This window comes from Suillus subalutaceus (assembly GCF_016647625.1).
Source record: "Suillus subalutaceus strain FC151 chromosome Unknown DFJ58scaffold_7, whole genome shotgun sequence".
Lineage (NCBI taxonomy): Eukaryota > Fungi > Basidiomycota > Agaricomycetes > Boletales > Suillaceae > Suillus > Suillus subalutaceus.
Window position 1 is genome coordinate 137461 of NW_024540256.1, and position 25416 is coordinate 162876.

At 48.2% G+C, this 25416-nt stretch overlaps 8 protein-coding genes across 8 annotated transcripts; 3 read left to right on the top strand and 5 right to left on the bottom strand.

The window, feature by feature from the left end:
• Positions 1–1918: 1918 nt before the first annotated feature.
• DFJ58DRAFT_836916 (uncharacterized protein) lies at positions 1919–5139 on the top strand (the record flags this gene model as incomplete). The annotated part of the gene is made up of 9 exons (XM_041392324.1): positions 1919–2006; positions 2030–2090; positions 2336–2587; positions 2852–3122; positions 3171–3279; positions 3351–3441; positions 3689–3715; positions 3757–4639; positions 4690–5139. The coding sequence occupies 9 exons, from the start codon at positions 1919–1921 to the stop codon at positions 5137–5139; spliced, it is 2232 nt and encodes a 743-aa protein (XP_041249473.1).
• Positions 5140–5704: 565 nt separating this feature from the next.
• Positions 5705–10579, top strand: DFJ58DRAFT_435834 (uncharacterized protein). Its single transcript, XM_041380398.1, has 22 exons — positions 5705–6134; positions 6186–6349; positions 6396–6466; positions 6518–6579; positions 6629–6777; positions 6828–7115; positions 7169–7235; positions 7291–7494; positions 7551–7603; positions 7655–7764; positions 7816–8005; positions 8053–8281; positions 8331–8355; positions 8403–8484; positions 8544–8618; positions 8677–8823; positions 8874–8957; positions 9013–9201; positions 9256–9339; positions 9394–9491; positions 9551–9740; positions 9799–10579. Exons 1-22 carry the CDS (start codon positions 5849–5851, stop codon positions 10084–10086), a joined length of 3135 nt encoding a protein of 1044 aa, XP_041249474.1. The 5' UTR covers positions 5705–5848; the 3' UTR covers positions 10087–10579.
• DFJ58DRAFT_435813 (glycoside hydrolase family 16 protein) lies at positions 10249–13000 on the bottom strand. Its single transcript, XM_041380397.1, has 11 exons — positions 12688–13000; positions 12071–12633; positions 11984–12017; positions 11857–11932; positions 11708–11806; positions 11631–11653; positions 11549–11579; positions 10907–11499; positions 10830–10857; positions 10627–10771; positions 10249–10576 (listed from the first exon to the last, which is right to left on the bottom strand). The coding sequence occupies exons 1-11, from the start codon at positions 12904–12906 to the stop codon at positions 10486–10488; spliced, it is 1902 nt and encodes a 633-aa protein (XP_041249475.1). The 5' UTR covers positions 12907–13000; the 3' UTR covers positions 10249–10485.
• A 31-nt stretch (positions 13001–13031) lies between these two features.
• Positions 13032–14717, bottom strand: DFJ58DRAFT_761141 (uncharacterized protein). The gene is made up of 8 exons (XM_041388468.1): positions 14600–14717; positions 14451–14508; positions 14196–14388; positions 13978–14133; positions 13816–13928; positions 13583–13731; positions 13377–13524; positions 13032–13320 (listed from the first exon to the last, which is right to left on the bottom strand). Exons 1-8 carry the CDS (start codon positions 14652–14654, stop codon positions 13149–13151), a joined length of 1044 nt encoding a protein of 347 aa, XP_041249476.1. The 5' UTR covers positions 14655–14717; the 3' UTR covers positions 13032–13148.
• A 165-nt stretch (positions 14718–14882) lies between these two features.
• DFJ58DRAFT_903806 (fungal-specific transcription factor domain-containing protein) lies at positions 14883–18239 on the bottom strand. Its single transcript, XM_041394882.1, has 12 exons — positions 17945–18239; positions 17705–17718; positions 17495–17636; positions 16655–17440; positions 16436–16605; positions 16247–16340; positions 15784–16180; positions 15596–15726; positions 15507–15546; positions 15352–15448; positions 15256–15298; positions 14883–15191 (listed from the first exon to the last, which is right to left on the bottom strand). Exons 1-12 carry the CDS (start codon positions 18049–18051, stop codon positions 15134–15136), a joined length of 2079 nt encoding a protein of 692 aa, XP_041249477.1. The 5' UTR covers positions 18052–18239; the 3' UTR covers positions 14883–15133.
• A 140-nt stretch (positions 18240–18379) lies between these two features.
• On the bottom strand, positions 18380–21204 carry DFJ58DRAFT_696451 (uncharacterized protein). The gene is made up of 2 exons (XM_041383478.1): positions 21035–21204; positions 18380–20981 (listed from the first exon to the last, which is right to left on the bottom strand). Exon 2 carries the CDS (start codon positions 20972–20974, stop codon positions 18584–18586), a length of 2391 nt encoding a protein of 796 aa, XP_041249478.1. The 5' UTR covers positions 20975–20981; positions 21035–21204; the 3' UTR covers positions 18380–18583.
• A 1-nt stretch (position 21205) lies between these two features.
• DFJ58DRAFT_696452 (GRASP55/65 PDZ-like domain-containing protein) lies at positions 21206–22730 on the top strand (the record flags this gene model as incomplete). Its single annotated transcript, XM_041383479.1, has 6 exons — positions 21206–21490; positions 21549–21823; positions 21882–21928; positions 21985–22056; positions 22112–22485; positions 22543–22730. The coding sequence occupies exons 1-6, from the start codon at positions 21229–21231 to the stop codon at positions 22728–22730; spliced, it is 1218 nt and encodes a 405-aa protein (XP_041249479.1). The 5' UTR covers positions 21206–21228.
• Positions 22646–25414, bottom strand: DFJ58DRAFT_887556 (uncharacterized protein; the record flags this gene model as incomplete). Its single annotated transcript, XM_041394676.1, has 12 exons — positions 22646–23130; positions 23184–23376; positions 23428–23465; positions 23526–24317; positions 24373–24665; positions 24715–24731; positions 24781–24841; positions 24891–24935; positions 25003–25040; positions 25095–25160; positions 25223–25283; positions 25332–25414. The coding sequence occupies 12 exons, from the start codon at positions 25412–25414 to the stop codon at positions 23051–23053; spliced, it is 1767 nt and encodes a 588-aa protein (XP_041249480.1). The 3' UTR covers positions 22646–23050.
• Between the last annotated feature and the right edge of the window lie 2 nt (positions 25415–25416).

Sequence of the window (25416 nt, forward strand, 5' to 3'; positions counted from 1 at the left end):
CATTCTGTATCTAGCCCGCACAGTAACCTTAAGCATACCTGCTGTGTCCCCACTCTCTCGCCCAATCACAACTCTGGGCCTAAGACAGTCAGTTTGTGCTTCCTTGACCAACGACTCAGTAGGGTTCCACACGGGTAACACCGCAGGTCGGAAAGTTGACACTGTTACGAATGGCGAGAAGTGCATGGATGAATTTGAATGTGACTCACGTGCATGCACCTCATTATTGTCGGTTACACAGATTTGAGCTACATTTCAACTGCTCCGGGCTACTCACTTGTTTCCCTGTGTCCAGATCCCACACCCGAAGACTCTTGTCGTGGGAGCCAGTAACAAGGAGACGGGTACCACAGATGCGATGCATCGACATTCAACGTAACCCTCGTATTTGACATCACTGGTGCACCTCTTACTGGTATGCCATCAGTGTCACCTTAGACGTTCGCGTTTCGGCACTTTCCCTCAGAGGTGGTTCTTTTTCAACTATTTGTTGTAACCGTCATATTTATTCACTGTACCATTCTGCATCTGGCCCTATAACATCAATCATACCCTCTGTATCCCCACTCTATCACCTGATCACAACTCTGGGCCTAAGCTCGTAAGTTTACACTTCCTCAGTGACCAACGAGACAGTCTCTTTGCAATATTCTACGCGCCACTCCAGACTGAACATCAGATATATCCTCTCACGTACTTATTAGGCTCTTGGAGAATGGTCACAAGCTCGGTCGAATCAACGATTATGTACCTGGAGCTCGTCGATGATGACCGCTTTCTGAAACACAATACGGCCAATTAGTATCCGAAAGTTGTTCAAGTTGATGGCGGCCCATTGTAGAGATCCAGTCCGTAAGTACCTCGACTTCGTCCATTCTTGATTACGATTGAATGCTTGCATGCCGTACAGGCTTGGCTCGGTGATTCTTTCATCTCTTGCAGCCATAAACGTCGCTGGTTCCCTGGTCCAAGAGTGAGATGCCTATGACTCGGAGGAGGATCTGAGTTACCTTTATGATCACTCGACTAGATCTTTCTGACTTCGAGATTGCAGACTTTTCATTCATATGGTAAGTTCTGAATGATCCCTGGGTGTTCTCCAGAAACCGTAGAGTGTGACGGGCACTAGCTCCAGCCACACGCCGCTTTCTACAGTCTCAGGCTTGCATCCAGGCCCGAGCTCTATTCTATACTACCAGATATCGGAAATGACGAGACACCGCCGCAAGACTTTGACTTGGACGCCTCGACCTGTGCATATTGCTGATTTCTCTTCTGCTATCCAGTGGTAGTCTCCCGTAGGCAGATCAATAGTAGGAAGACAGTCACAACTAGCTCCTTCTACGAAGACCCAGCGGTAATCTCGCAGTGGCCACCAGTTCAATGATGTCGTGAATTCTGAGTCGAATACAATATATTATCGGGCTTCCACTGGACTTAGTTACCAAGCTCAGTTGTTTAAAACATGTCAATCACTATGGGATCCGGAGGAGTTTTCACATTTATGAGAGCATGAATACTTAAGCACGGGTGGTCTGAATCATCCAGTTCCAAGTAACAATGTGCAGATGTGTGTGCTTTGCCCAGTAGGCATATTATTCAGGTAGAAAAATGGAGGACTGGTGTGCACTCGCGGTGAACCAAAATAACAAGGGTTAATATTCAAGCTCACGCACTCAAGTTACCTCAGGCTCGGTCCCTCCGTGTTTGCTTTGTCTGAGTAAATTGCCTAACTAGGACAACATAACAACTGAGCATCGAGCTCAATATTAATCTGGGTAAGTGAATAAGGTCTTGCAGCCACCTGCAAGCTGGTTGCCTCTTTACTTACTCTCCCTGGCACGCGACGAAGTGCATCCGCTGGCGTAAATGGAGTTTCCTGGACCAGCCTCTCAAAGACAAAAGATCAACAGTTTGCATGGCACTGCAGGGTTGTCCAACCACCAAGCTGCAGAAGAGGGCCATGGAAAGATTCTCCTACTCCAACGATAACCCCATCAAATACAGTGAGTTAACTGACACCCATCAGATCCAACTTTGGTGGTAATCCTCTCACTGTTATGTAGCGTAACACACGCCACAGGCCAGCTGTAAGTCCCTACGACCTCATCCCCAATGGCACCAGTCTTCAAACAAGTACAAATGTGCGCCGGACGGTTCTCGCCCCCCCTGCACGATCATCCTTGCCACGAGAACCCAAGCGCTTCAAACATGATCACACATTCTCCAGCAGCCTTACTATACGGATCAACAATTTGGGTTCCACATTGAACAACACCCGTACTTCCAGAAGACGTTCAGGTCAACCAGATCCCTGTGCACAAACCATCGACAGACCTCATGGAATGAGAAGTGCACCTGCGCACCACAGGCATCCCTTTGGTCACCAGGTCGAAGTTATTTCAGACGGAGAGGATCTTGGGTTACCTGTACCAGATTCCTCTTTGACCACACAATCTTGCACTGTGGCTGTGTCTGATGAAGTTGATGGTATTGAAGACTTTTCGTCAAAGGCAGGCAACAACCGGCCTTCGCTACCTCTGAAACCTCAATTGCAGCGAGTTGTAAGACCTACACCGCCCATACGGTCATGTATTATCCGTGACACTCGAAAAATGTTCGAGCCTCAGGTTCCATTCCTTGATTTATGGAAACGTGATGTTATTGTCCGCGACACTCGAAGAGTGTTCGAGCTTCAGGTTGTTCGAGCTTCAGGTTTCATTCCTTGATTTACGGAAACACGATGCACTCAGTGGCGGCACTGGTGCCGTGAAGAAAATGAAATCCAGAAAAACAACTAAAGTTCAACATCAATGCGTTTTCTTTTGTAATGACTCACGCCTTCAATCAGCCTGTTCCAAGACTGGTCTCAATCGCAGTTTGATCATATTACGACGTCGTCTACACAATTCACATCCAAGGAGCTTCCTCGCACTAAGGACCCTCCCCTGAAGCTCCCTTTGCGAGCATGGGCAATCGGTTTGAAAATCTTCAGTGCGGAAGATGGTTCCGAGCCCCCTGTCTTCGAGTATGACCCGAAGAACAGACGTCTCACTGTGGCTGTACATGGACAGTTTCAATTTTTCCAGTTCCAACAAACCAATGGGTTTGAAAACATAACAGTATGTCCCCAACATAAATTATGTGGCACTCGTACTGATATCGATTAGGTCACGGCTGATAATAAATCCTTGAAAGACAATGTAGTCATACAGCTACTGACGGTGAAAGACTGCAAGATCTGTGATAACAGAAAATTAATAGACGAGTTTGAACCCGGTACGTGTGCCATTCTGATGGGTATGCCATGCACTGAATTGCGGACGCGGGAACCTGACGTTCTTGTTCAGTACGGACGAAGACAAGGGATGGATGCAAACGATATATCAGAGCTTACTGCTTTCGCTTGGCTGACGCAGCGTCTACACACAACACTGTGAGGTACGAAGCCATTGACCACCTAAAGAGAACTTGCCTGATTGAAAGCAGACCAACGAGCGCGCGCGCACTCTGGGGCGAACTTCAGCAGTTTGCAGAGATGTATCAACATTCGTCTAATTCTAGCCAATGAGTTGATGGCCCCTTTCGTCAAGAACGCATCCCTGCGCCAGATGTACTTAGCTCCAGAGTCAATTCTGAATCGTTGACCACATCAATTTTGGTTGATGACCTACAATCCTCTTGGTAGATTTAATAAGCAAGGTCATCGCCCTAGGTAGTGGAGTGGTAACTGTAATGATGCAATGATTATGTAAGTCCATTAATTCCGGGTGGAGCCCCTGTAGAGGTTGCCTGCTTCAATCAATATATTAATATTGAGAGCACAAATCATTCATCAATTATGGCAACCAATAACTTACCTGTTGAGCTGTGGCTCCTTGTTTTTTCTTTCACCAAAGTCCTTGAATTTTCCTTGAATGACCTAGCTGCACTGTGCCAGGTGTGCATTGCCTTCCACCATGCAGCAGTCGACTATTTGTACAAGTCCATCATGGTCGACAACTCTGATGTCTGCACTACCCTTGCAAAGCATCCCCATCTTGCAGAGAAAGTCAAGTCATTCATCTTTACATATCCAACCATTACAGAGTATAAAGGTCCTGAGGTGCACTTGGATAATCTCACATTAGCCCTCAAAAATATGACCTGCCTCTCGACACTCAAGCTTATTCATTCCCAGAAGCGCTACTCATCTGTCCTTCGATACTGTGATGCCAAACTTCATGTTTTTCATTGCACCTATGACGTCGACCGCCAATTCCTATCCTTCTTAATCAAGCAGGACAACATCCGTGATCTCGCTATCACTGCGCCCGGGGATCCAATATTAGATCAAGATACTTTCTTTGAGCTCTCAGAGATACTTCCTCCCACATCTCTGCCACATCTAACAGAAATATCTGCTTCCCTCTATTTTTTACACGCCCTTGTGCCTGGGCGCCCGCTTCAAACTCTACGGTTCAAGGTCTACCATGGACACTCCAATCAATGGGGTCTCAATGACATTGTCAGCCACTCCACAGTGCCTGTCAGGAATTTGGGACTTGATCTCACGATTTGGCCCTTGCCATTATTATATAATCCTCATGCACAACTTCCAAATGTTGAGGAAATCACACTGACGGGTTTCACTACTAAGGTCAGCAAACCACATTTTTATCTATAGCATTAATATTGACTGCCACACAGCGCCGGTTTGTAGTTGGGGGACTTGGAATCTGGGAATGGGGAGATGATGTACATCGCATACTGGCAAACGCGCCAAGTTTGAAAAGGCTGACATTCTGGATGGAGGGAGAGCGTGAAGATGCATGCACATGGGCTCAACTTCTCTTCCAGGAGTTCCATGATAAGCTGTCCCATCTTGAGCAGGTCTCGTGCATGATTGTTGGACCAGACATGTCAACATCATTCGACTTCTTTGAGGAAAAGTCGGGTTGCCTCGTGATCGGGCCTCATGAGGATAATCAAACTCGGGGCCATCGGGCCGCACATGACATTCGGGAGCTCATGCCAGTTCCTATCTTGTGTTGTTGGACGGGCGAGAAGGACCTTTGCGATAGAAAGACATGGAGGTCCCTCCAGCTTGATCGCAGAGAAATGGAGGGACGGATGAAAATGAAGGCATTGAAGACTTGAAGTACCCAGAATTGCGCTGGTCCTGAACCAATGGTATTGTTCTCTGATCATTCCATGTGCTCATTGACTCATCGTAAATTTGAAGTGTGTATGCCTATCTTGGACCCCATCATGAACACCTTTTCATACTATGTTGTCTGGGTATCCTCTCAATAAAATGTGCCGAGTCCCATGAGTGGGGAACTCCGCTTGCCTAAAAACATGAAACCTATCCTGAGTGTAGACTGATTCAATTGAAATTGATAACTCGTGTGCATGAAACGCGGATGGTGAATGTTCTTGCTGAATGTTCACAAGGTTTTCGTAACATGTTCCGAAACACTGTACAATTACTGGCCCAGGACTCACCGGATCTGTCGGTGGGAAAGCAAGTTTAGGCGCGAGGACTCTAGCATTTGGTATGCGGAGGTGACAATTATGTATGATAATCCCTGGAATCAACGCGCTCAAGTTCACGACGGTCAACGGACCACTTGGTACTCAGCGCACGAACTAGGTTAGGTTGGCTTTTTTCTGCGACAAACCAAAATCAGGAAGTACTAAGTATTCGGGGTCCGCTTTACACCACCTACGTACTATTCGCTGCAACTAACTTGAAGTTGTTTGTCGAATTTAGCAAGTACTAGATCATTCAATACTTGACGCAGTCGTAGCTGACCATCCGAGTCCAAACGAATAAGCGGCTCTTAGTTGCTCCATTTCTCGCGTCATGGACGAGTCTTCCTCTCTCGATGCTCTCGCGGACACGCTCACAAGACTATCCGCGAATTCATACAGTGTTGACCTCCATGTACAACACATTTGCCTGGCAAAGTCCATGGACGACAAGGACCAACTATTGGTTGCTCTTGAGATGGCAGTAAACTATATGGCAACACCAGACACCATCTGGCTACCTCTTATTGACGCGAAGACTGCTGTGAGTGATATAAATACGCCAGAGGGCGTACTGGAGGTGTTGGGCGTATATTCGAAGGCAGAGTCGGACTATATGTGTATGTGTGCTGCAGTATGCGTTATGAGAGATGTTAATGGGCTACATTTAGCCTTTTCCATTCTGCAAAAGCATCTAGCATTCCTAGCCGACCGTCACGAATACTTCTCTGGGCTAGAGGTTGAACCAGATAACTTAGGAGAGCTATTTTCTGATGACTGGACTCGAGAAGCAATGTCTATCGTTGTTTCCAAAGGCACTGGTGACATATCACAAGTAAGTTCTTCAATACTACACACTGCCAGACGCCGACGACACGCAGAGTCAAGTACTATGGGATCAGTATTACAACTGGGAGCTTGAGATACTGGAGAAAGCCTCAACGGATGAGAAGTGCGTTGCAAAAGCTTCGAAACTTGTAGCAGTTCGCTCATGATATGTTAGGCCCCGATTAGTCGACGTGATTGAAAAAATTCTGCTCGCTCGTCTCCAGCAACCGCACGCCAGTAAGATACCATCATTCATGCTCTTTCGATACTAAGGTTTCAACCATAGACCATCAGGACACCTACCAGTCATACTCCTCGTTTACAACTGCGCACAAGCCTGCTAGTGAATACGAATCGCTTCTCATATCTGCGTCAAAACTGCGCTCACGGGCCATCAAAGCATATGAGAAACGAGAGGCCTCAGAGATGGCGCTGGTAGGCGAACTACTTTTTCTTCGTTAATTTTTGATTGTTACTCTGTTTAGGCAGCTGCTGGATACTCAGTCGATGCATACGCAACTTACATCGCTGCAGAGCAACGTCGAAGAGATCCGGATTATTTTATTCTTTGTGGATTGTACGAACGCGGCCTTGCAGAAGCGTCAAGACGCCAATTTGCTAGCGAGCTTGGCGCAGAACGGGCGATGCAAATGTTCTGGGTTGGATACATTGATTTTGTGAAATCACATGGTCAAAGTGCGGAGTTTTGGCGACGTGCAACACGCAGCGCACCAGGCTCGGGCGAAGTTTGGGCACGATACATCCGTTTCCTGGTAAGCTCAGCGAACCTTGACCCACACCCACACCATGCCTATTGTCATGCCAGGAGCGAGAACAAGAGTCGGAGGCCAGTAAAGATGAGATGGATGCCGACAAGAATGAAGATATTGAAGGTAAAAAATTGTGTTAAAGTCCACTCCACTTTTTCTTATGTATATTTCTTTACAGCTGCCTACACTCGTGCGCTCTCAACAACCCTATTTACTAGGGGCAAGAACAGTGATCCTGAAATTGACGCTGACCAAATTGTACCTTTGGTTCTTGCTCGTGCAGGCGCGGAGAAGCGAGCAGTTGAAGCTGGTCGTGCTGATAGTGATGGTTTAGCCACCCTCATCAAAGTCGTGGAGGATGGGATCGCGATGGTTCGGCAAGGTCAGAATGCATGCTGGTTGATCTAATCATTGATAGTAACGATAAGTACCCTTCAGCGTCGAACAGCGGAGATCCCCGCTTCAGGCTAGAGAAGTTCTTGTCTGAATTCGTATGTCAATTCATGAGTGCCGCAAACAAACTTAGCGAATCTTCCATGTAGTATCTCAGTCTCGCGGACGTTCCAGATGCCGCCGTGCAACTATGGGCTTCCACAGCCGCTCACTATAGGTCAAGTTGGGCGGCTTGGGTGGCTTACACTGATGTTCTCATGTGCGCTCCATTCAATTTCATTTACCTGGATGTTCAACTAACTGTGTCTAGCCGCACAGATCACCACGATCTTGCCCGCAAAACCTTTCAAGATATGAGCACGAAGAAGCTGGATTATCCAGAAGCCCTCTGGGATGCATGGCATAACTTTGAACATGCGCACGGATCCCTTTCTTCTCTCGAGGAAGAAATTAGCAAAATCACTCAAGCAAGAGCCCAACTTGAAACCCGGAGAGCGCGGGTAAGGCGCTTTTGTAATAATCTGGTAACAACTCAACTACATTTTAGGAAGCCGAAAAAGCATATGCAGCGGCGGCAGCACAGTATGCAGAACAGCAAGCTGCGTCGGTGGCAGCTGTGTCTATGCTCGCGACAGGTGCGACGCAAGGTTCGGCACCGGTTGTCAGTGAAGCGATGGATGTCGACTTCTCAGCTCCAGCCGACACGAAAGAGAAACGAAAAGCTGAGGAAGAACTCCCTGTTACTGAAACCAGTGGGGGTAAGAAGCCTCGCCTCGGTAAGTCATCCATTACCGTTATTGCATTGATGCTTCACCGTGCTTCCAGAAACTCCACCTGTTTCCCTGAAACGGTATGGATGCATTTATACTCGAAAGGATATTCACTTAACATGATCAGTGATCGAGAGAACTGCACCGTTTTCGTCGCCGACTTACCATCCGAGGCGACTGAAGCCGATCTGAAGGCATTGTTCAAAGATGCAAGTATTCTATCCTCCTAACTTTGTTCCTCCTATATCTCTCATTTCCGTATATTTAGTGTGGCGATATCCGAGACGTCAAATTCACTCGTATGCCAGAAACACTAGTCGCAACGGTGGAGTTTTATGATAGGGTAGGTTACATTTTTACGGACCATACCGAATGTACTGACGCGTGTATCCCTTCCTAAGGACAACGTACCAGCTGCTCTTACTAAGGACAAGAAGAGGATACACGAGACCGAGATCAGCGTACATCTAGCGTGGCGCTCTACGTTGTATATCACGAACTTCCCAGAAAAGTTCGATGACACATCTATTCGTGATTTGTTCGGCCAGGTGAGTCACCTTGCTGCATGTTCTATCCAAACCTGATACAGTTCCAAAAGTATGGCCTTATCTTTGATGTACGATGGCCAAGCAAGAAATTCAAAGCTACGCGACGTTTTTGCTACTTGCAGTACACATCTCCGGTTCGTGATACTCTTCGTAAGTATGAGTTATTGACATCTAACTTTCGCACGGCAGTCGTCAGCTGAACGAGCGCTCGAGCTCCATGGTCGGGAGCTGGAGCCCGATCGCGCTATCAGCGTGCTCATCTCAAATCCTGAGCGCAAGAAAGAGAGATCAGATGCAGATGCTAATGAACGAGAACTCTACGTCGCTGGCCTTAGCAAATTCGCGACGAAAGAAGACCTAAGAAAAGTCTTTGAGACTGTGAGCCCATTCTATGTGCAGTGGTTGGTTGCTAAGGGTGGCTGTTTCTGTCAGTACGGACCCATCAAAGAAATCCGCCTTGCGGAGGATAAGAGCGGACAGCCCAAAGGTTTTGCTTTCATTGATTTCGAATCAGAGGTATGGTTTGCGCGAACATGCAACTATTTTGTTGTTCAATATGTCGCCTTATAGACGGATGCTCGTGCTGCGCTTGCCGCTAACAACCATGAACTGAAGAATCGACGTATCGCGGTCACCTTCACAGATTCTCGTGTGCGTGCAAAGAACAAGTTCAGTCAATCTCTCGCATCTCTGTATGACACTTAATTTACTTTCTCCGCTTTTTTAGAGAGGGCACAGCCGAAACAGGTCTTGGCCGCCGCGATGACGCTCGAAATCGTTCTGTCCGAGTTCGAAATATTCCCTCAGGAACACAAGAAGGACTACTTCATCAGCTCCTGGAGAAACATTCTCTCGTTAAACGAACTGAGATCTTCGCTGCGTTGAACGAGGCAGTGGTCGAACTTGAAAATCCTGCTGTTAGTGTTGCGTTCGTACGCTCTACAAAATCCTTCTGACACATCTTCACGCTTATAGGAGGCTGGGAAACTACTTCTTCGGACTGAACCTATCATCTTGGGCGAGAATGTATTACAGTTCTCTGAAGAGCAAGCAGGGCCTTCCCGTGGTCAGCCTGCGGCACCGCCGCCAGTAACTGGGGGCATGTTTGTACCTCGGGCAACCGGGTCTCGGCCGAGAGCTGGCCTTGGTCGTGCCCGTAAATCTGGTTTTGGTGCCACGCAGACGCCATCGAGTTCAAACGCCCAGCCACCGGAGCGCACGGGAAAGAAGGGGCAAGACGACTTCAGAAAGATGTTAGGCTAGATCATCGCCCTCGCCATACATCCCTATTTCTAATTGCCATATCGACACGTAGTCTGATTCATCAGTGAGCTCGGTATATTGATGGTCCATCTAATTCACCATCTCCTCTGTTGTGGTCTCGGATCCTATTTACGATAGGCAACGACTATGAAGGAATCTCTCTACCACAAAATAACGAGAGACTAGTAAAGTTCCATGTATGTCGACGAGAAGTAAGTATGTGACCACAGTCGTAGGCGGGACGTCCTTTTGTGGAAGGGAGCGCAATGAGGGTTAAAGTGGAGGAGGATGAAGTGTCCAGCGCGCAATAGCTGTGGTCGTACAATAATGCAAGCAAGGCGTATGGTTATTAAAGATCATGACTAACAGCACAGCACGGAGCAAGGGGATGGCCACAACTTAACACCCGGTGGTGAGACTACTTGTGGGGAATTGGTATCCAGCTTGTGTCCAGGTTGTAATGTTAGGGTCGGTGTATGCGTTCAGATGACTGCGCAGTGTGAGATTGACTGATAGCACGAGGGCACGATGTATACGTACTTATTGATGTAATTTGCAGTGGGGTAGTTTGGCGGATCACATGTCAGGCCATTCTGAATGCCTTCCCGCTGGTAGACGCGAACGTAGTCGATGTACAATTCACTTGGAAATTGCATGTGCATAAAGTCTTGCTCCTGGAACGAAGCTACGGTGCAGCACGTTTAGTGAGCGACAAAAGAGATGTCTCTGTTGGTTCCACTCACGAGCGAGACCCAGGTTCAGGATGATATACTGCAAATGGCGTCAGACGTTGGAACTAGTCATACAACAAACAACTTACCATGGGTTCCTCAGGAATTAAACGCGCCGAGATCTCAGCTGTGCTATCCGCCCCAATAGATGCAGCTGTAATTTTCCATGTTTCTTGGCCTTCACTGTACCACTGAATGTATCCTTCTGGCCTGTTGCTAGGGTTTGACCACCATTCATAGCCATACTTCGCGAAGCCCTGCCCGTTGTAGTTCGTACTACTGATGTAGGTGATCGCGGATAAAGCTTGTTGGTAAACACCACCCTTATAAGAGTTCAATTGAGTTTGAGAGTTCTGGAGAGTGGTAGCAGGTGTAGTCGAAGTGAAGTCATACTGATAGTTGTACGGTGCGACCTGGAAGGATTGCGAAACTTGGCCTTCAAAGACGGAGACGTCGACTTCGGTCTCAAAAATGTCGATCTCTGGAACTCCACGTCCCGTCTGCACAGTAGGCCCAGGATGATCTTGACCAGGGCATGTGCAACTTGAGAGTCGTTGACCTGGTTGATAGCTCAAAGGCCCGCCGCCACTTCCACCTGTGGCCGCTGCAGCAGGAACTCCATTCTGGGTCTGATTAGGTAATGTTCCTAGGTCACAGGTGTCATAGCTGTATGGCCAAGTGCCTGTAAAAATATAAAACACGAGTGAGAACACACGCATTCATTCTCTAACCTTGGGTGGTGCCTCCATAACCAGCGCGTCCCTATCAATTTGGTCATTACCACTGAAAGCCTCGCAGATTATAAGGACTCACCAAGTTGCCCATGGTCCATGCACCTAAATAATGGCATCAGTAAAGATAGATAGCACTCGATAGCCAACTTTGCTCACCAGGCCAGAAACCAGGAGCAAGAGGCGAGCCTGGCATGCTCACGTTGACCTCTATGTATCCTGTTGTGAAGCAGATCTTGTTCCATGTTGTAACCATGCCTATAAATGATGAGTCGACAGGGATTATCACATTGGCAGCTTCCACACACCACTCAAGAAGTTGAGGTTGTTTATAGGTTGTTCCGTCATGGTAATTACCATGCTACCTCCTTTAGTCGTTATAGCCTATGAAGAATGTTAGATCATGATGGACACAGGGTCTGGGTGCTGCCACACCTGCGGAGCATACCACTCGAGATCACCAGTAGCCCTGTATCAGGAGGTGTTATATCGGGCTGGCAATTTCACGTTGTCCACGCTCACCAATAATGAAGGTCTTCTGCTTCCCAGAATGGGTCGTCTCCAGGCCAGAATGTTCGACCGTCTGTATTAAATTCATCGCTGAATACCAACTTGTACGTATCTCCATCACTCCCCGTTCGGTAGAGATATTGTGATGGGGTGGCGGCATCTACGAGGTTTGGCATGCCCGGGAGTAGTGGTATCTGACCCGATGCGTTTATTCCGCCCAAGTTGTATCCTGGTGTCGTGCCGGCAAGCGTGGTAAAATAATGTATAATGGGATATCCAGCGAACAGCGTGATGAGTCCAATGACGAGGATGAAGAGTGCAGATGCATTCGCCCATCCTCGTGCTGAAAAAATTGTGAAAGAACTATCGAGTGCAGCATCATTGACAGGATCTGGATTGTGCAGAGCGTCGTCAAGATCTGGATCCTGAATGTCCCACAGATATGGTGGGACGGAAGACGAGTTGCCTATAGGACCGCCGGGCTTTTCGCCAGTCGCAGAAGAGACCTCAGAGGCGGCAGCGCTGAATCGTGAAGGGTTGTGAACGCCGTTGTTCTGGGATGTAGATGGGTTGTACTTGAAGCGCCAAAAAGTTCACAGCAGGATCAACATAGAGTGAGGAGTACTCACAGAATAAGGACCATATCCCCCGCCAATTTGACCACTAGCTACTCCCTGTGCAATGGCGCCCCTACCTGATTGCATCTGGCTGCCTGCAGAACCAGACCTTGCTGGGGGTCGTCGTGACTGATTATATGGGGCCTGCATAGATGAACCTTGTGGACTCTGTGGCACGGCGTAATATTCCTGGGCGCTTGGAGGAGGCCGACGTTGTTGCTGAGGAATCATGGGGGTTAAGAAGAAGAATGACGAGACTTGGGAACTCCAAGATATTCACAGGGTGACCCTGACCCGTGGCTTCAACGCTGGTCTAAACCTGGACGGATTGACTCTCCCACGCCGGCCGTCTTTGCACCGCTCCAACTATTAATGCAAATATCGTGGTAATAGCTAGTCATCAAGACACATGACAGATCACATCAAGGGGATAAAGAATTAAACGAGCATCACGTATGGTCCAACAGCATCAACTACATGTTCATCCTACACACCGAACCACCACCCGTGTTTCCGTCAAATGTGAAAAAATTTGCTATCGGCGCTTCTCGAGCGGCGAGGGCTTTTAAAATATCCTGTGCCAAGATCCCTCCAACAACTGCACATGTAGGCGAAAACTCATGCGCAGCTGATGTGCTCATTGCACTGGAACACATACGTCATTTTAAAACCCCACACAGATAAGCGTTAATAATGCGCACTCGATCAGATCTAGAGGAACTGAAGTCAGAACTTGTCGGTTAACGTCCGACGTAGCGAGGATAGAATTGGCTATCTGCCCTAGGTCAGAGGCTGCGTCTATGTCGTCTGGAAGTTTCCCTTCATGGTTATGCTGATACTCCCAAAGGGCTAGCCAGGTGCATATCAGGTCATACGCGTAAAATCAGAGCGTGATATCGTTTCATACCCAGAATGATATGCACCACAGCGGGGTTGAGTTCTTTTGTCTGGCGTTTTGTCAGACCTGTCCACCGATGCTGCAAAGCCATGGACAGCCGAGGGTAGGATGCAGTCGCTTTCACATTCTTTGGTGCTTCTTTGGGTGCCGACCGATCACTTTCCTCAATGATGTTAGACGACAAAAGGAGTAGGATTGACAGCCGATAAAGACGAGGGGTAAATGGATAGAGGATCACTCACGGAGAAATGAAGTCATGCTTGAGCAGGTCGCAGAAGACGTAACCAAGCAAGCCAAATGTACCGCCAGCATAGAACGGCTTCCCATATTGCCGGCAGATGTCATTGATCTTGATCTAAAGGGGCAACTAAACTGATGAGTACACTGAGAATCATCGAACTTACCAAGGCTTCACGGTCCCAATCCGTCACGCAAACCAAATCAACGCTCATAACGAGGGCTTCCAGAGACCCTTGCTCTAAAATCGTCGGATGTCTTAGGGCTTGCACGGTGACAAGCGGATTCAGTGCCTCTATTCGAGCCTTCGCGGCATCCACTCTCTATCAGAAAAACCACTGGTAAATAACCACGAAAAATCTGCGAGAATTGAACTTTGTAGTACCTTTTTCCCCACATCTTCATCTCTGAAAAAGAAGCCAGCTCCCAAGTCCTCCTCCTTGACTTCTTCCGAGTCGTAAATGACAAGTTTTCCTATCCCTGCCAAAACGATGTTTTTAATTGCTTCTGTCGCAGTACCCCCGCAGTCGGATAACCAAGATGGTGGCATTTCGCATTCTATCAGTGATAGTTCAATACTCGAGGTACAATGCGAGCGAGTCATGTCTGCTACTTGTGTAACAAACGATCATGCACTTACCGTTGCTGAGCTTCGAGGCCCCATAATCGGATCTGGCGGTCATATACAGCTGCTTCATCTGCATAACCACCAAGGTTCAATTGTCAATGCACCAAAATAAGACGCGTCTCCTGTCAGCGTATGGAGCCAATCTGCAGGGATTGTCCAACCTTCCGTAATCTGCACTGGGTCGCCTTTGCTCCCTCCTTCGTATTGTGTGTCCATGACGAATTGGCACGACAACTAATAAGTAGGCCAAGAGGAATCACGCCTGAATGACTGGCATAAGTAAAACGTGACGTGGACCGGCTCAACGGTTTGGCCTGCGAGTCACATGATGTCACAGGGTTGTCACGCCAGGCCAAACATAGAACTCCCCTGTTCTCAAGCATCCAACCAAAATACAGTTCACTTAAATTAGCACCATGACATTCGAGATCTGGTGTCATGATTCTGGAAATGGACCATTGGCATCCGTATGCCAATCACGAATGTGGTATGATTGCTTAGAATTCTAATACTAAAGATAGCAAGCTTGGGAGAGAGCTGACAGCCTAACTGAACGAATATCAATAAGTTTAGAAAGAACACTGGTGTGTATGAATAGATGAGTCCAGCGATACAATACATCAACCCAAAGAGAATCTATGATACAAGGGCAACAAAAGGAAGTACATAGATCATGTACCAATTTTGAAAAAGCACTAGATCATGGACATGCCACCTTCACCACTTGACGTGCCATCACGATCGTCGTCGAGACTGGCATACACAGCAATGAGCTTCACAGACTTCACACGTAGGAAATCTGATGGCCGCAACTCACAGATAATTTCTCTCGACTTCGGACAGAATAGATAGGAAATCCCCTAAGAAGCGTGTCAGAGAGATAACGATACGGCAATAATCGCGCGAAACGCACACAGGAAAGCATGGGCACGCGCAGCCGATGCCGGAGCGGTCTCCGCCTTCCGGACAGCATCTAGCAAGGTGGATGCGACGAATCGCACTTTGTGCACCTGGGTGGCGCAGTGATGTTACTTGATAAATTCAAAAACCAACACGGAGGATTCTCACCAGTGAAGGACCATTAGTGGCGATTGACTGGATAGGGATACTGTGGAAAAAAGTTCAACAGCACCATGTCAAATGCAAGAAGTTCTTGCCTGTGAAGAATATTGAGCAGGTCACTTGCGACCGCTTCCCTATCCTCGGCGACCTGGTGTTCATCAATACTACCCTGCAAAGCCATAACCAATTCATCGCGGTATTGCTCCACCACAAATCGAACGAGTTGCTTGATCAACAGAGTTAACGGGATTTTAAACAGCGCCGTTTTACAGTGACAACTCACTTGAGTCACGTAAAGATTTGCCTGCATGACAAGGAACGGGTTAAGGGCGTTTGCACGTGAAGCTTTGGGGTTTTCGAAGAAGTCCTTGACCTCCGCGAACGTGGCTTGTCTGAACCCAGCGCCACCGCACTCCGCTGGAAGGCGGCTGTGTCGACGGGTTTGTTTCAGCCTCAGGGGCTCTGGTGTGTGCATGAGAGCCCCCATGATACGCGAATGCAACGATTGGACCTCCTCCAGTCTCGCCGTTGCAAATTGACCCTGTGGAGGTGACCGCTTATCGACTCTAATACGAACTAATATTTCACCGAGAAGTGCAAAAATCCTGGAGATGTAGTTTAATCCTGAGACCAGGGCCGTCTTGCCACGCGGCTGAGGCAGATATGCACTGTGAATGATGCTCAAAGGAGAAGTCACCAAAATGATAAGCTTGGTTAGTTCTCGGGCGAAAAGAAAAGAGACCTACTACTCGTCATCGAGTTCCTTCGGAAAGTGAACAGTGCAATCTTCGTCACGAAGACATATGGGGCGCCCCAAGAGAATCGACATTGACTTGTCAGCTGCAAATCCCAAGGTCAAATTAATTTTTTTCCGCAGTCAAACATGATGTTTTTGCATCGATGAACGACGCAAAACGAAACAGTTCAAAACGTACCATCAAAAAGTAACCAAAATGTTCGCCGTCTGACCTCGCATTCAATGGGGTCAAGCCCCTCGTAGGAGGACTCCTCGTGCATGCGCAGAGTAACGGCAATGTGAGCCGCTTCGCCGAAGGCCGCGTGTTGCGCAGCATCGTTACCTTCGCAAAAATGGTAGACAGTATCGCTGGGAATAATGAATGGAGGTACTCGTGAAAAATAACCGAACCACGCACAAGTATCGAATAACAACGTGCGTAGACATGGGAGGGTCGTAGGCTGCAGTAGTGATATGTCGGCTAGCTTCATAACACCTCTGCGCAAGCTTTCGCACAACAGAACGCTCCATGGGCACGTAAGATCGTGGTACTTGCACCAAGGTTGATGCTACTGTGGACATGACAAGAGCAAAAAATAGCGGGTCGCGTTCTTCTCTCTTGGTGTGCAGGTCCGCCATGAACGATGGCTTGTGGATACATGGGGTTAGCGGATATACGAAGTCGAAGAAAAGAGCGATAACGAGTGAGATACTGTCCCGGGGAGCGATGTCTTCCAAGCGGTGAGGTCGATAATAATATGAAAGTGGGGGTACGACACTCGGAAGTAGAACCGGGAGGGGCTGATGACTTTTATATGACCAGTTGTATGCGGGAAACCCGCCAAATGACTCGGAAAAGGAATATGATTGATTATCGTCTGTCTTCTGAGGGAGTAGGGCGCCACTAGTGGATGTCGGGATAATCGTATTAACAGGAGAGTAATGATTGTGATATGAGTCGGCTGCGATAGGGTATCGAGATGGGGGGACAATGGGAGCGGAAGTCTGGATTGGGGCCAAGATGGGTTCCAGGGAAGGGGACTGTATGTGCTGCTGCAATGGGGATAAACTTGAATGTATTGGGCTAGCAAGGGATTGGTTAGCAGAGGTAGGCGATATTGGTACAACATCATTTGTCTGATTATTCTGCTCAGATTGAGCTGCAACAGCGGCTGCGGCTGCTTCTTGTAAACGACGGAGATATCTAAGGATCTAGCATTGGTATCAGGGAAGAATGTGGCCCTAGGGGATCACTTACAAGTTAGGAGGTCCTCTCTTTTTTGGCCGGTAATCGTAAGTGCAAGGTATTCCAAGCGCTACGCAGTGTTTGCACGACTGCTTTGGGTCTTCTAGATTCTCCCGGACGCATCGAACCTTTCTGGCTCTACAAGCATCACAGCCTGTTCGAAAGAGGGGAAGGAATAACTCAATCTCGATCAACCTTGGAGAAATGAGCGCTAAAACGTACTCTGAGATTGCCGCCTGTTGGATGAAGAAAGGGATTTGAAGTCAGAACATTGAATCTTTACCAAAGCAGAGAAAAAAATGACATGACAAGCTCGCTATTTCAACCGATGGTACTAGATCAGGCTCGACCCGGCTACGAAGGTTGTATGAATCGGGTTAGACACAATGGAGGTAGTGGAATGAGATGGGGGGTTTCGAGCACAACGGAGAAACATCGGTCTTTATGAGGACACGGACGCACTTTCTCTGGCTTCTACTGTTTTCGGCGGTTGTTGATTCGTTTGGATTAGCGTCGCACGATGTAGGCGAGACAGATTTAGCGTCTTTTTTTGCTCGCACAGCAGGCATGCGTGACAGTGAAGCTCTGAGAGGTGCTGGTGGAGACGGAACCGGAAACGAACGAGTTCTCGTAGCCACGGTGATTCAATGAATGGTTCAAGTAATTTCTCGTGTCCTTTTCTTGGCTGCAGCCGGTAAGATATTATAGGCTTAGGTACGCCTCCCAGCTAGACACAATTAGAGAAAGCTTCTTTGACGTACCAGCGAGTGTGCCACCCACACAACATGGATTCACCGGCCCGTCGCCCGCACCCCCAGTTTAGGAAGTATCATAATACTTACAAACAACCGCCCACAAGGACCCTTCAATTCATCTCAACTGCTGCTTTCTAACGTCGTTTCCGCTTGACAACACCCACGCAAATATTGTATAGTATCACTACGGTCGTTCGCTCCTCGCGTGGCAGCCAGCGACATGTACTATCTGCTACGAGGAAGATACTCATGCCAAGCTACTCAGGTATTCTCGCAATTTGAGCTGCTCGTTGTCATTATATAGGGTGAATAGTTTATGTCTACAATTTGCAATCCGCATGACGATCTACAATAGTACCCTCCTCTCCCTCAACTGAGCAAGCATCTGTCGACTACGACTCCGACTCAGCGCACCTTCTTGGCAATGTCGTTGGATCATATCGGCGATAAGCCGTCGTTGAAACACCTGTTTCCTGTCTCCCCATTCAGTCTTCTCCTTCACCAGCATCTCCCAGAACTTGAACGCCATCACGGGGTCATCAAGGCGGAGTGATGCAAAAATGCAGTATTTCCCGGTGTTGGGCGTGTGCACGACGCTCGAGACGTCCCCTGATTGAATGATCTCCCAAGCGCGCTGTAGATTCTCCTTCAAAATCGACTTGGGAGCCCCGTCCGCGTTTACACTCGCCCTTATAAGCGAAGCAGTGGTTTTGGCTGACAGCTCCTCGCAACCAAGCTCTTTGGCACGACCAATCAGGTAGCCAGCGAGCCTCATCTCGCCATGAAGGATGGCATGATGAATAATGGTTCCAAACGTCACTGCATCAGGGCGTATACCTCGATCGACCATCTTTTTCAGGATGCTCACCGCCTTCTTCGGATGAAGTTCAGCCATGGCGGATAGTGCGATGTTAATATCGTAGAGGTCCGGAATTTCGTAGCGCTTAAGTAGAACTTTAAGCATGTCCAGACCTTCGGAAACACGCCCAAGCGCAATGTAGGCACGAGCCAGTGTGCTCAGATCATAATGAGATGTTTCCTCTAGAGAGCCTTTCGACATGCGAAAAGCGCCAACGACCTGTTCGATGAACTGGAGCAAGTGCTCCAACAGCTTCCGCCGCTCGTCGAGCGTCGAAGCTGTGCATGGGCTAGCCTCGTCTTGACTTGATGTTGGCTCCTCTATCTCGGCCTTGGTGCGATATATGAGCTTGGAAAAGACGCTGACCATGCGAAGCATCAAGGAAGCATTGCCAAGGACCGCTTCGCGATCCTTTCCGACGGAATAACGCTCCCATAATGTACGTGCAGAGGAGGAGAAACCGTGGGATGCGGTGAGGGCAATGAAATGAGCCCGGTCTTGCACTGGTATTGGCTCCATCTCGTCGATAACTTGCTTGGCTAATGTCCGAGCCAGGTGTACGTTGCGGCTGGTGATCATAAGATGGTTCATGAGCCACGTCAATGAAAATCCTCGTGGAAGAGGATACTTCTTCCTCCGAATGACTCTTGGGGATTGTGTGTCCTTGTAGAGAATCTCCGCGGATGGACCATCTTGCAAGTGCATGGCTTTGTCGTAGAATAGACGAACCATGCTATCTGGGACAATAACACTACCGGCGGAATTGATGAGATGACATATAAGCCATGTACAGTGCTTGAAATGATTGGTAGATGCGTTATGCAGAGCAAGGTGTAGCGTGCTAAGCGCCAGTTCAGTGAGTGCAATATCAGTGGAAACCTGAGTCCGGATTGCAGTGACCACGATATCGAGTGCACGATGGTACCAGCCCCAGTGGAGACAGGCTCTGACCAATGTCGACCTGACTACAAAGGCAAAATTGTTGTCCTTCGCAGACGTATGATACACTTCTGTGAAGGCTTCTACTGGTATATGGCAGGTCTCGGTGAGAGTCTGGAAGAGGCGGAGCGCGTGTTTGTCTCGGTCGAATGTGATCAACTTATGAATCAGGCCAAAAGCTATGAAAACATCGCCCGGAGGGCGATAGGACATAAACTTTGCACCTTTTGGCGCGGATTGGTTTGTAAGGGATTGGTGGAAAATAGGGAGGAGGATATCCGTGGTCTTTGCATCGTACGGATCTATGCTGGGGTTGTCGACAATACACTTGACTAGCGCGGAGACATTTGCAGAACTTAATTCAGAAAGTGCATGGAATTGACGAAGGAGGATGAGGAGGAAGTAAATTTTCTGCTTGTCAAGAATGGGTGGATGGTGATGTGTCGCTGCCAGCAACGCTGTAGCGACTCGGAGCTGGCGGTTTGAGGTGGTGATAATCCCGTCCAGTAAGTCTGTAGCAATACCATCCACGATAGTCGATAGTCCATACTTTGTGGCCTTCTGAGAGAGAGCGACAAGAATGGGGAGCGGTAAAGACGCGGCCAGCGTTCTGTCCTGTGCTCGCAGCTCGGCGTATGCCGCAAAAGGGTCGGGTAGAGCTTCCACCATTTTCTCCACTTGTGCAAACTTCTTCGGCACCTGTGGAGGTAACCATGTTGAAATGCACGCAACTCTTTCCAACAGCTCTTTCTCAACACGGGAAGTACGGTGAAGCATAGGCGCCAATTCCACAGCCTCCGGCAAGGCATTATGCACAGTGACATTGGCAAGTCTCGAGTGAGATACAGCTTTGCCATGGATCTGGCTGCCAAATAATTGTTGCGCGTAAACACGGATCGGGGTGTGTACTCGAGGAAGTAAACGGCGACAAAGTAACATAAGTTAGCTGTCTCAGATAAATGTCAGCTCAGACGACCATAAACTAAAAAACCACCTCACCGCATGCCGCATGAAGTCAGTCGACGAAATAGTATCGACACCCCAAATGAACGCGACTCGCGCTTTGCGAAAGAAAATTTGGGTAGGAAGGAGGGTTAAAAGCAAACAATGACAAACAACCTATCTAGTGCTAAGTACTGTCTCGAAATGATTGTTGCAATTGATGTAAGATTCAAAGATTCTCTGTGGACTCTATGGGAGCAGGACAATCATCGACATCTGCAGCACAGGCGCAAAAATCGCATGCCTTGCATGTCTTACGAGTCACTGCTTCATCACCGGCCTCGCAGACGTCCATAGAGCCATTCTTCGACTTCATCGTTGGCTTCGATGGCAGCGATGCTTTCTACGCTGAGAGCGACATAGATGCTATAGAGCTCGAAAGGATAGTGGAAGAACACGAGGAAAAGACGCTTAATCTTTTAGTCTGGAACAGTAAAACGCGCACAACTCGAGGTGTGTCTAGTCTCAGAGGACACGTCACTTATGGCGTTAACGATGTGATCAAACTTAGTTGTCCCTATTGTTCCCTCGCGGGCTTGGGCTTTGACACAACAAGCATCTATCCCACAAGATGACATCGAGAACTCTCCTCAGCCTTCCTTGTTGGGTTTGAGCATGCGGATGTGCGAATTCGAGAATGCGACGAACAATGTTTGGCATGTTCTTGAAGTTCTAGAAGGAAGTCCAGCAGAAAGCGCCGGCCTCGTTCCCTACGGCGACTGGATAATAGGATGGTCCGGCGGCATATTGACCGCGGAGAACGATTTTTACGATGTCGTGGAAGCTGTATGATATCATCTGGATCTTGTGTTATTTTGGGCCGCTAAACATTTTGTATTCGCAGCATGTTGACAAGCCGTTGCGAGTTTATGTCTATTCATATGACTTCGAGTACGTTCTGGTGCTGTAGATCGTGTCTTGTATCGCTCTAACCTGCCACTTCTTAGCAATCTCAGAGAGGTTGTACTAGTGCCCAATCGCCATTGGGGTGGTGAAGGACTGTTGGGATGTGTTTTTGGGTTTGTTTTTATATATAATTCAAACGGATCATTGGATTGACATTATTTTTGATAGTTTTGGACTTCTCCACCGCATTCCGTCGCAGACGGCGGACGGCGGATCAGGCGCTGTCCTCCAGAATTCTCATAGCGACTTTGAGGATCAGCAGCTCTTTGTTCCTGCCGATGTTTCACAGGGTCCACAATCTTTTGGGGCAGAAGATCGGAGACGTCCTTCCTTCGGAGTTCAGCGCCCAAGTGACATTGCACATCCTCGTCCCACCCACTACAATCAAGCCACGCAAGGGCGACGACCCGCTGGCGACATACTCCGGCGTGACTCAGCGTCAACCGCTTCACGTCCTGGGACACCGAGACGGTCCACGAACACGCCGAACTCCGCGTCACAGGCACCGACCGCCAGCCGTTCATTTGGTTCACTCCTCAATGGTGATTCGCCACCCCGCTCATAGTTTCGTTCTCACTCAAGGATCTACGCTCATCAAGGTACTGGAGTAACAGCAACGTTTTCTGGCCCAAGCCCAAGCGCCCTCCAGTTCAGTACTAGCATGTCTACAGTTACCGGAATGCCACAAGACGATGAAGAAGATGAAGAAAACAGTGATCGTGATGGAACGGTCAGCGTGTCTGGAACGGAAGCCACGGATTATGGCAGTCTTACCTCCGTTGAATGATGACCGAATGGCGCATAATTGAATACTATCTGACTATTTAGAACCACGTTGCTATGACCAGGGGTACTACGCCGAGCTCTAGGATTTCGTTCACCTCTATCACTCATCGAACGTTGTTATTGACAGGCTCATTCCGCTTTCCCCTGTGTCTGATCATTGAGCTTTCTATCTCGGCAATCAGCAAAAAACCGTATACACTGTCAAACGTTTCAGCTGTAAAGCTTACTCGCCGTTAAAAACAAGGGGAAGGTGTCATTAAATATATCAGAAACATGTATACATGATGTCCTTGCAATAACGCAAGCTTGTTGCTCCTACATCTAACCCTCAGTCGGTTCCGCATCCCCCGTTCCTCCCATCTTTGGGTTAAACTCTAGATGCTGTGCAATCAAGGGCCATACTGGATGATCCGTCACCTCTCATGTCGTAAAAATTGATAGTCCCGGTACATACCTTCCTCGAATCCAGGATGTCTTCCTATGCGAATTTGCTGCCACACACTGCGCATCGCGTCTGAAGAACGGATATCTCCCCAGTGCTCAAGGAAGAAATTAACTTGGACCTTGCGGATATCCGAAAAGGTCGCAGAAAATGGAGAAAACACCTCGTATGGAATATTGTCGACGGTGAACGACTTCTGAATGTGCTGTATTGTGTGCGTCAATACAAATCACATGAGTACGAGAGTACGAACTACCTGGTATGCACGCTCCTTCAAATCAAGTAGGCCAAGTTCTATAGTTTCCGATTACGGTGAATGACGAAGACAATTAGGAAGGCGTATGATTGACTCACTGTCTGCTAATCGATAAACAGCCTTGGCAGAACAAGGCGATGGTCGCCCTGGATGACTTTGTTGCCACTTTCGGATCCACTCCCTCCTTGAGGTGGGAGTTTCTGTCGAGCTCCCTGCTTTTGGAATGTCGAGTAAATTAGACTGGCTATCAGAAGGGGCTTGCGCTGTTGACACTATTGTCGGCGTCCTCTTTTGAGCCGTTGAGATGAACGACGAGGATATAGGGGCGAAGACAATGACATCAGTATAAATCTGGAATGCATAGGTCATAATTGTACCGAATATACCCCAAACCACGCTCACGTAGTAGAGAACAGCCTTGTAAGTTGCATATGCGACGTCTCGAATAAAGACACGCATTTTCTTGGGTCCCGTAACCTCCTTGTCTTCGGCAGGTGCTGTAGGTTTCATCCAGTTATGTGCATTCGTGTCAAGAGCCACATTATCGCTCCTTGGGGATGACGGGTGGGACAACTTGGGTTGAACATTACGTGTTTGTTCATCTTCCGGACCACTCGACATTTGTGCATCTTCCTCTACGGAATGGACATTTGGCTCGGTGCTGCTGGTACTTGCAACTGGCACAGAAGGTCCAGCGTCCTCTTCGATCTGCAACTCTACAGTGCCGTCAAAACTCGGTTCATCAATTGTTTGTGTCGTAAATTCTTCGTCTTCGTCATCCGAATCATCATACTGACGACTAAGATACGTATCGTCTGAGGCGCCGTCGCCATCATCGATATCATATTGACCATGGTCTGAAGAAGCTTCAGAGAATCCTGAGCTGAACACTAAGGACGGCGTAAGTGTCAGTGCCACACACTCCACTGATCCAGTTGGCCTTACTAGTCTGAAAGTAATCTGCTCTTTGCAATATCTTTCTGTTGGCGTAGATACACCTAAAACTCTTTGACCTGCCTCGGTAAGGGAGGACGAACTCGACGTCGGAGTATAGTGGATCATCAAGCAGCGACCCTACTCGTTCCAGGAAATCCTTCGGTACAAGCTGAGCTGCTGCTGATGGTGGTTGCGCAGGAATGGTCGGGGATGACGTGATGGTGCAGATGATGAGGAAAGCGTCCTGTTCCTTGACGGCATTCGAATGATAGTATACATGATCTCGTCGCGCAAACTGAGCCCTGTCCGAAAATATACTAACATATCTCGTGAATAACGGGACGCACGCACCATCCCCAATTGGCTGTCTATATGAGCCAACTAAGCATGGATCGAAAAGTTAACCGAAAAATATACCTTCGATGAGAACGAATGATTGTGGGCTTCCTTGATATTGAATAATGCGGTCTTTCCGAGACTATGGAAAGAATCAGCTGCAGACGAACCATAAACACGTAAAGTCTGACCTTCGAAGCTCGAAATTGAATTTGTAGACGCCCTCTCGTACCCACCTATGCATCTGAGGTTAGTGTGCGGGAGGATGCGGCCGAAGTCGGCCGAAGCCTCCATAAGACGTACTTCCCGTCCACCGCATTGTCTTTTTCTTCAGCAGTGGGCTAGAGATGACTGCGTCAATAACCAGTTCGTGGCACAGGAACAATGGGACGCACTTCACAGGACAGATACAAACTCACAAACCCTCCTCCCTCCGTCCCAGAGTTCGCATAGAAAAGAATCTGTATAACAGTATTCGATGAAGCTAACCGGGGAGGCAATACAGTACTAGTGTAGTACATACCTGCCAGCGTCCATGTCCGAATCTCACAGACTTGGTAACCTTTGACTTCGATTCACCTTTGCTACAATTCTGGTCAGCAGTAGCTGGGGGGGCATTTCGATGCGATTACCTCGACTCAAAGATATTCTTGAGACCACGAAGGGTCCACTCGAAAGTGACTGCCGTGCTTTCTTGTGTGTCTGTTTTTTCCATTA

Coding starts and splice junctions, on each gene's coding strand:
- DFJ58DRAFT_696451 (XM_041383478.1), bottom strand. CDS start 20,974: ATGTTACTTTGTCGCCGTTTACTTCCTCGAGTACACACCCCGATCCGT.
- DFJ58DRAFT_903806 (XM_041394882.1), bottom strand. CDS start 18,051: ATGCCTGCTGTGCGAGCAAAAAAAGACGCTAAATCTGTCTCGCCTACA. Junction 16,606..16,654: donor CACGTTGTTATTCGATACTT/GTGCGTGGTTCG, acceptor CATTATTCCCAG/CGATACTGTCTACCATTTTT. Junction 15,449..15,506: donor CCACTAATGGTCCTTCACTG/GTGAGAATCCTC, acceptor TGCGCCACCCAG/GTGCACAAAGTGCGATTCGT.
- DFJ58DRAFT_435834 (XM_041380398.1), top strand. CDS start 5,849: ATGGACGAGTCTTCCTCTCTCGATGCTCTCGCGGACACGCTCACAAGA. Junction 8,006..8,052: donor TTGAAACCCGGAGAGCGCGG/GTAAGGCGCTTT, acceptor ACTACATTTTAG/GAAGCCGAAAAAGCATATGC. Junction 8,485..8,543: donor TGAAGGCATTGTTCAAAGAT/GCAAGTATTCTA, acceptor CCGTATATTTAG/TGTGGCGATATCCGAGACGT.
- DFJ58DRAFT_761141 (XM_041388468.1), bottom strand. CDS start 14,654: ATGGACACACAATACGAAGGAGGGAGCAAAGGCGACCCAGTGCAGATT. Junction 13,929..13,977: donor ATTGGGACCGTGAAGCCTTG/GTAAGTTCGATG, acceptor TTGCCCCTTTAG/ATCAAGATCAATGACATCTG. Junction 13,321..13,376: donor GTTCCTCTAGATCTGATCGA/GTGCGCATTATT, acceptor TATGTGTTCCAG/TGCAATGAGCACATCAGCTG.
- DFJ58DRAFT_435813 (XM_041380397.1), bottom strand. CDS start 12,906: ATGATTCCTCAGCAACAACGTCGGCCTCCTCCAAGCGCCCAGGAATAT. Junction 11,580..11,630: donor CATGGACCATGGGCAACTTG/GTGAGTCCTTAT, acceptor CCAAATTGATAG/GGACGCGCTGGTTATGGAGG. Junction 11,500..11,548: donor TTATGGAGGCACCACCCAAG/GTTAGAGAATGA, acceptor ATATTTTTACAG/GCACTTGGCCATACAGCTAT.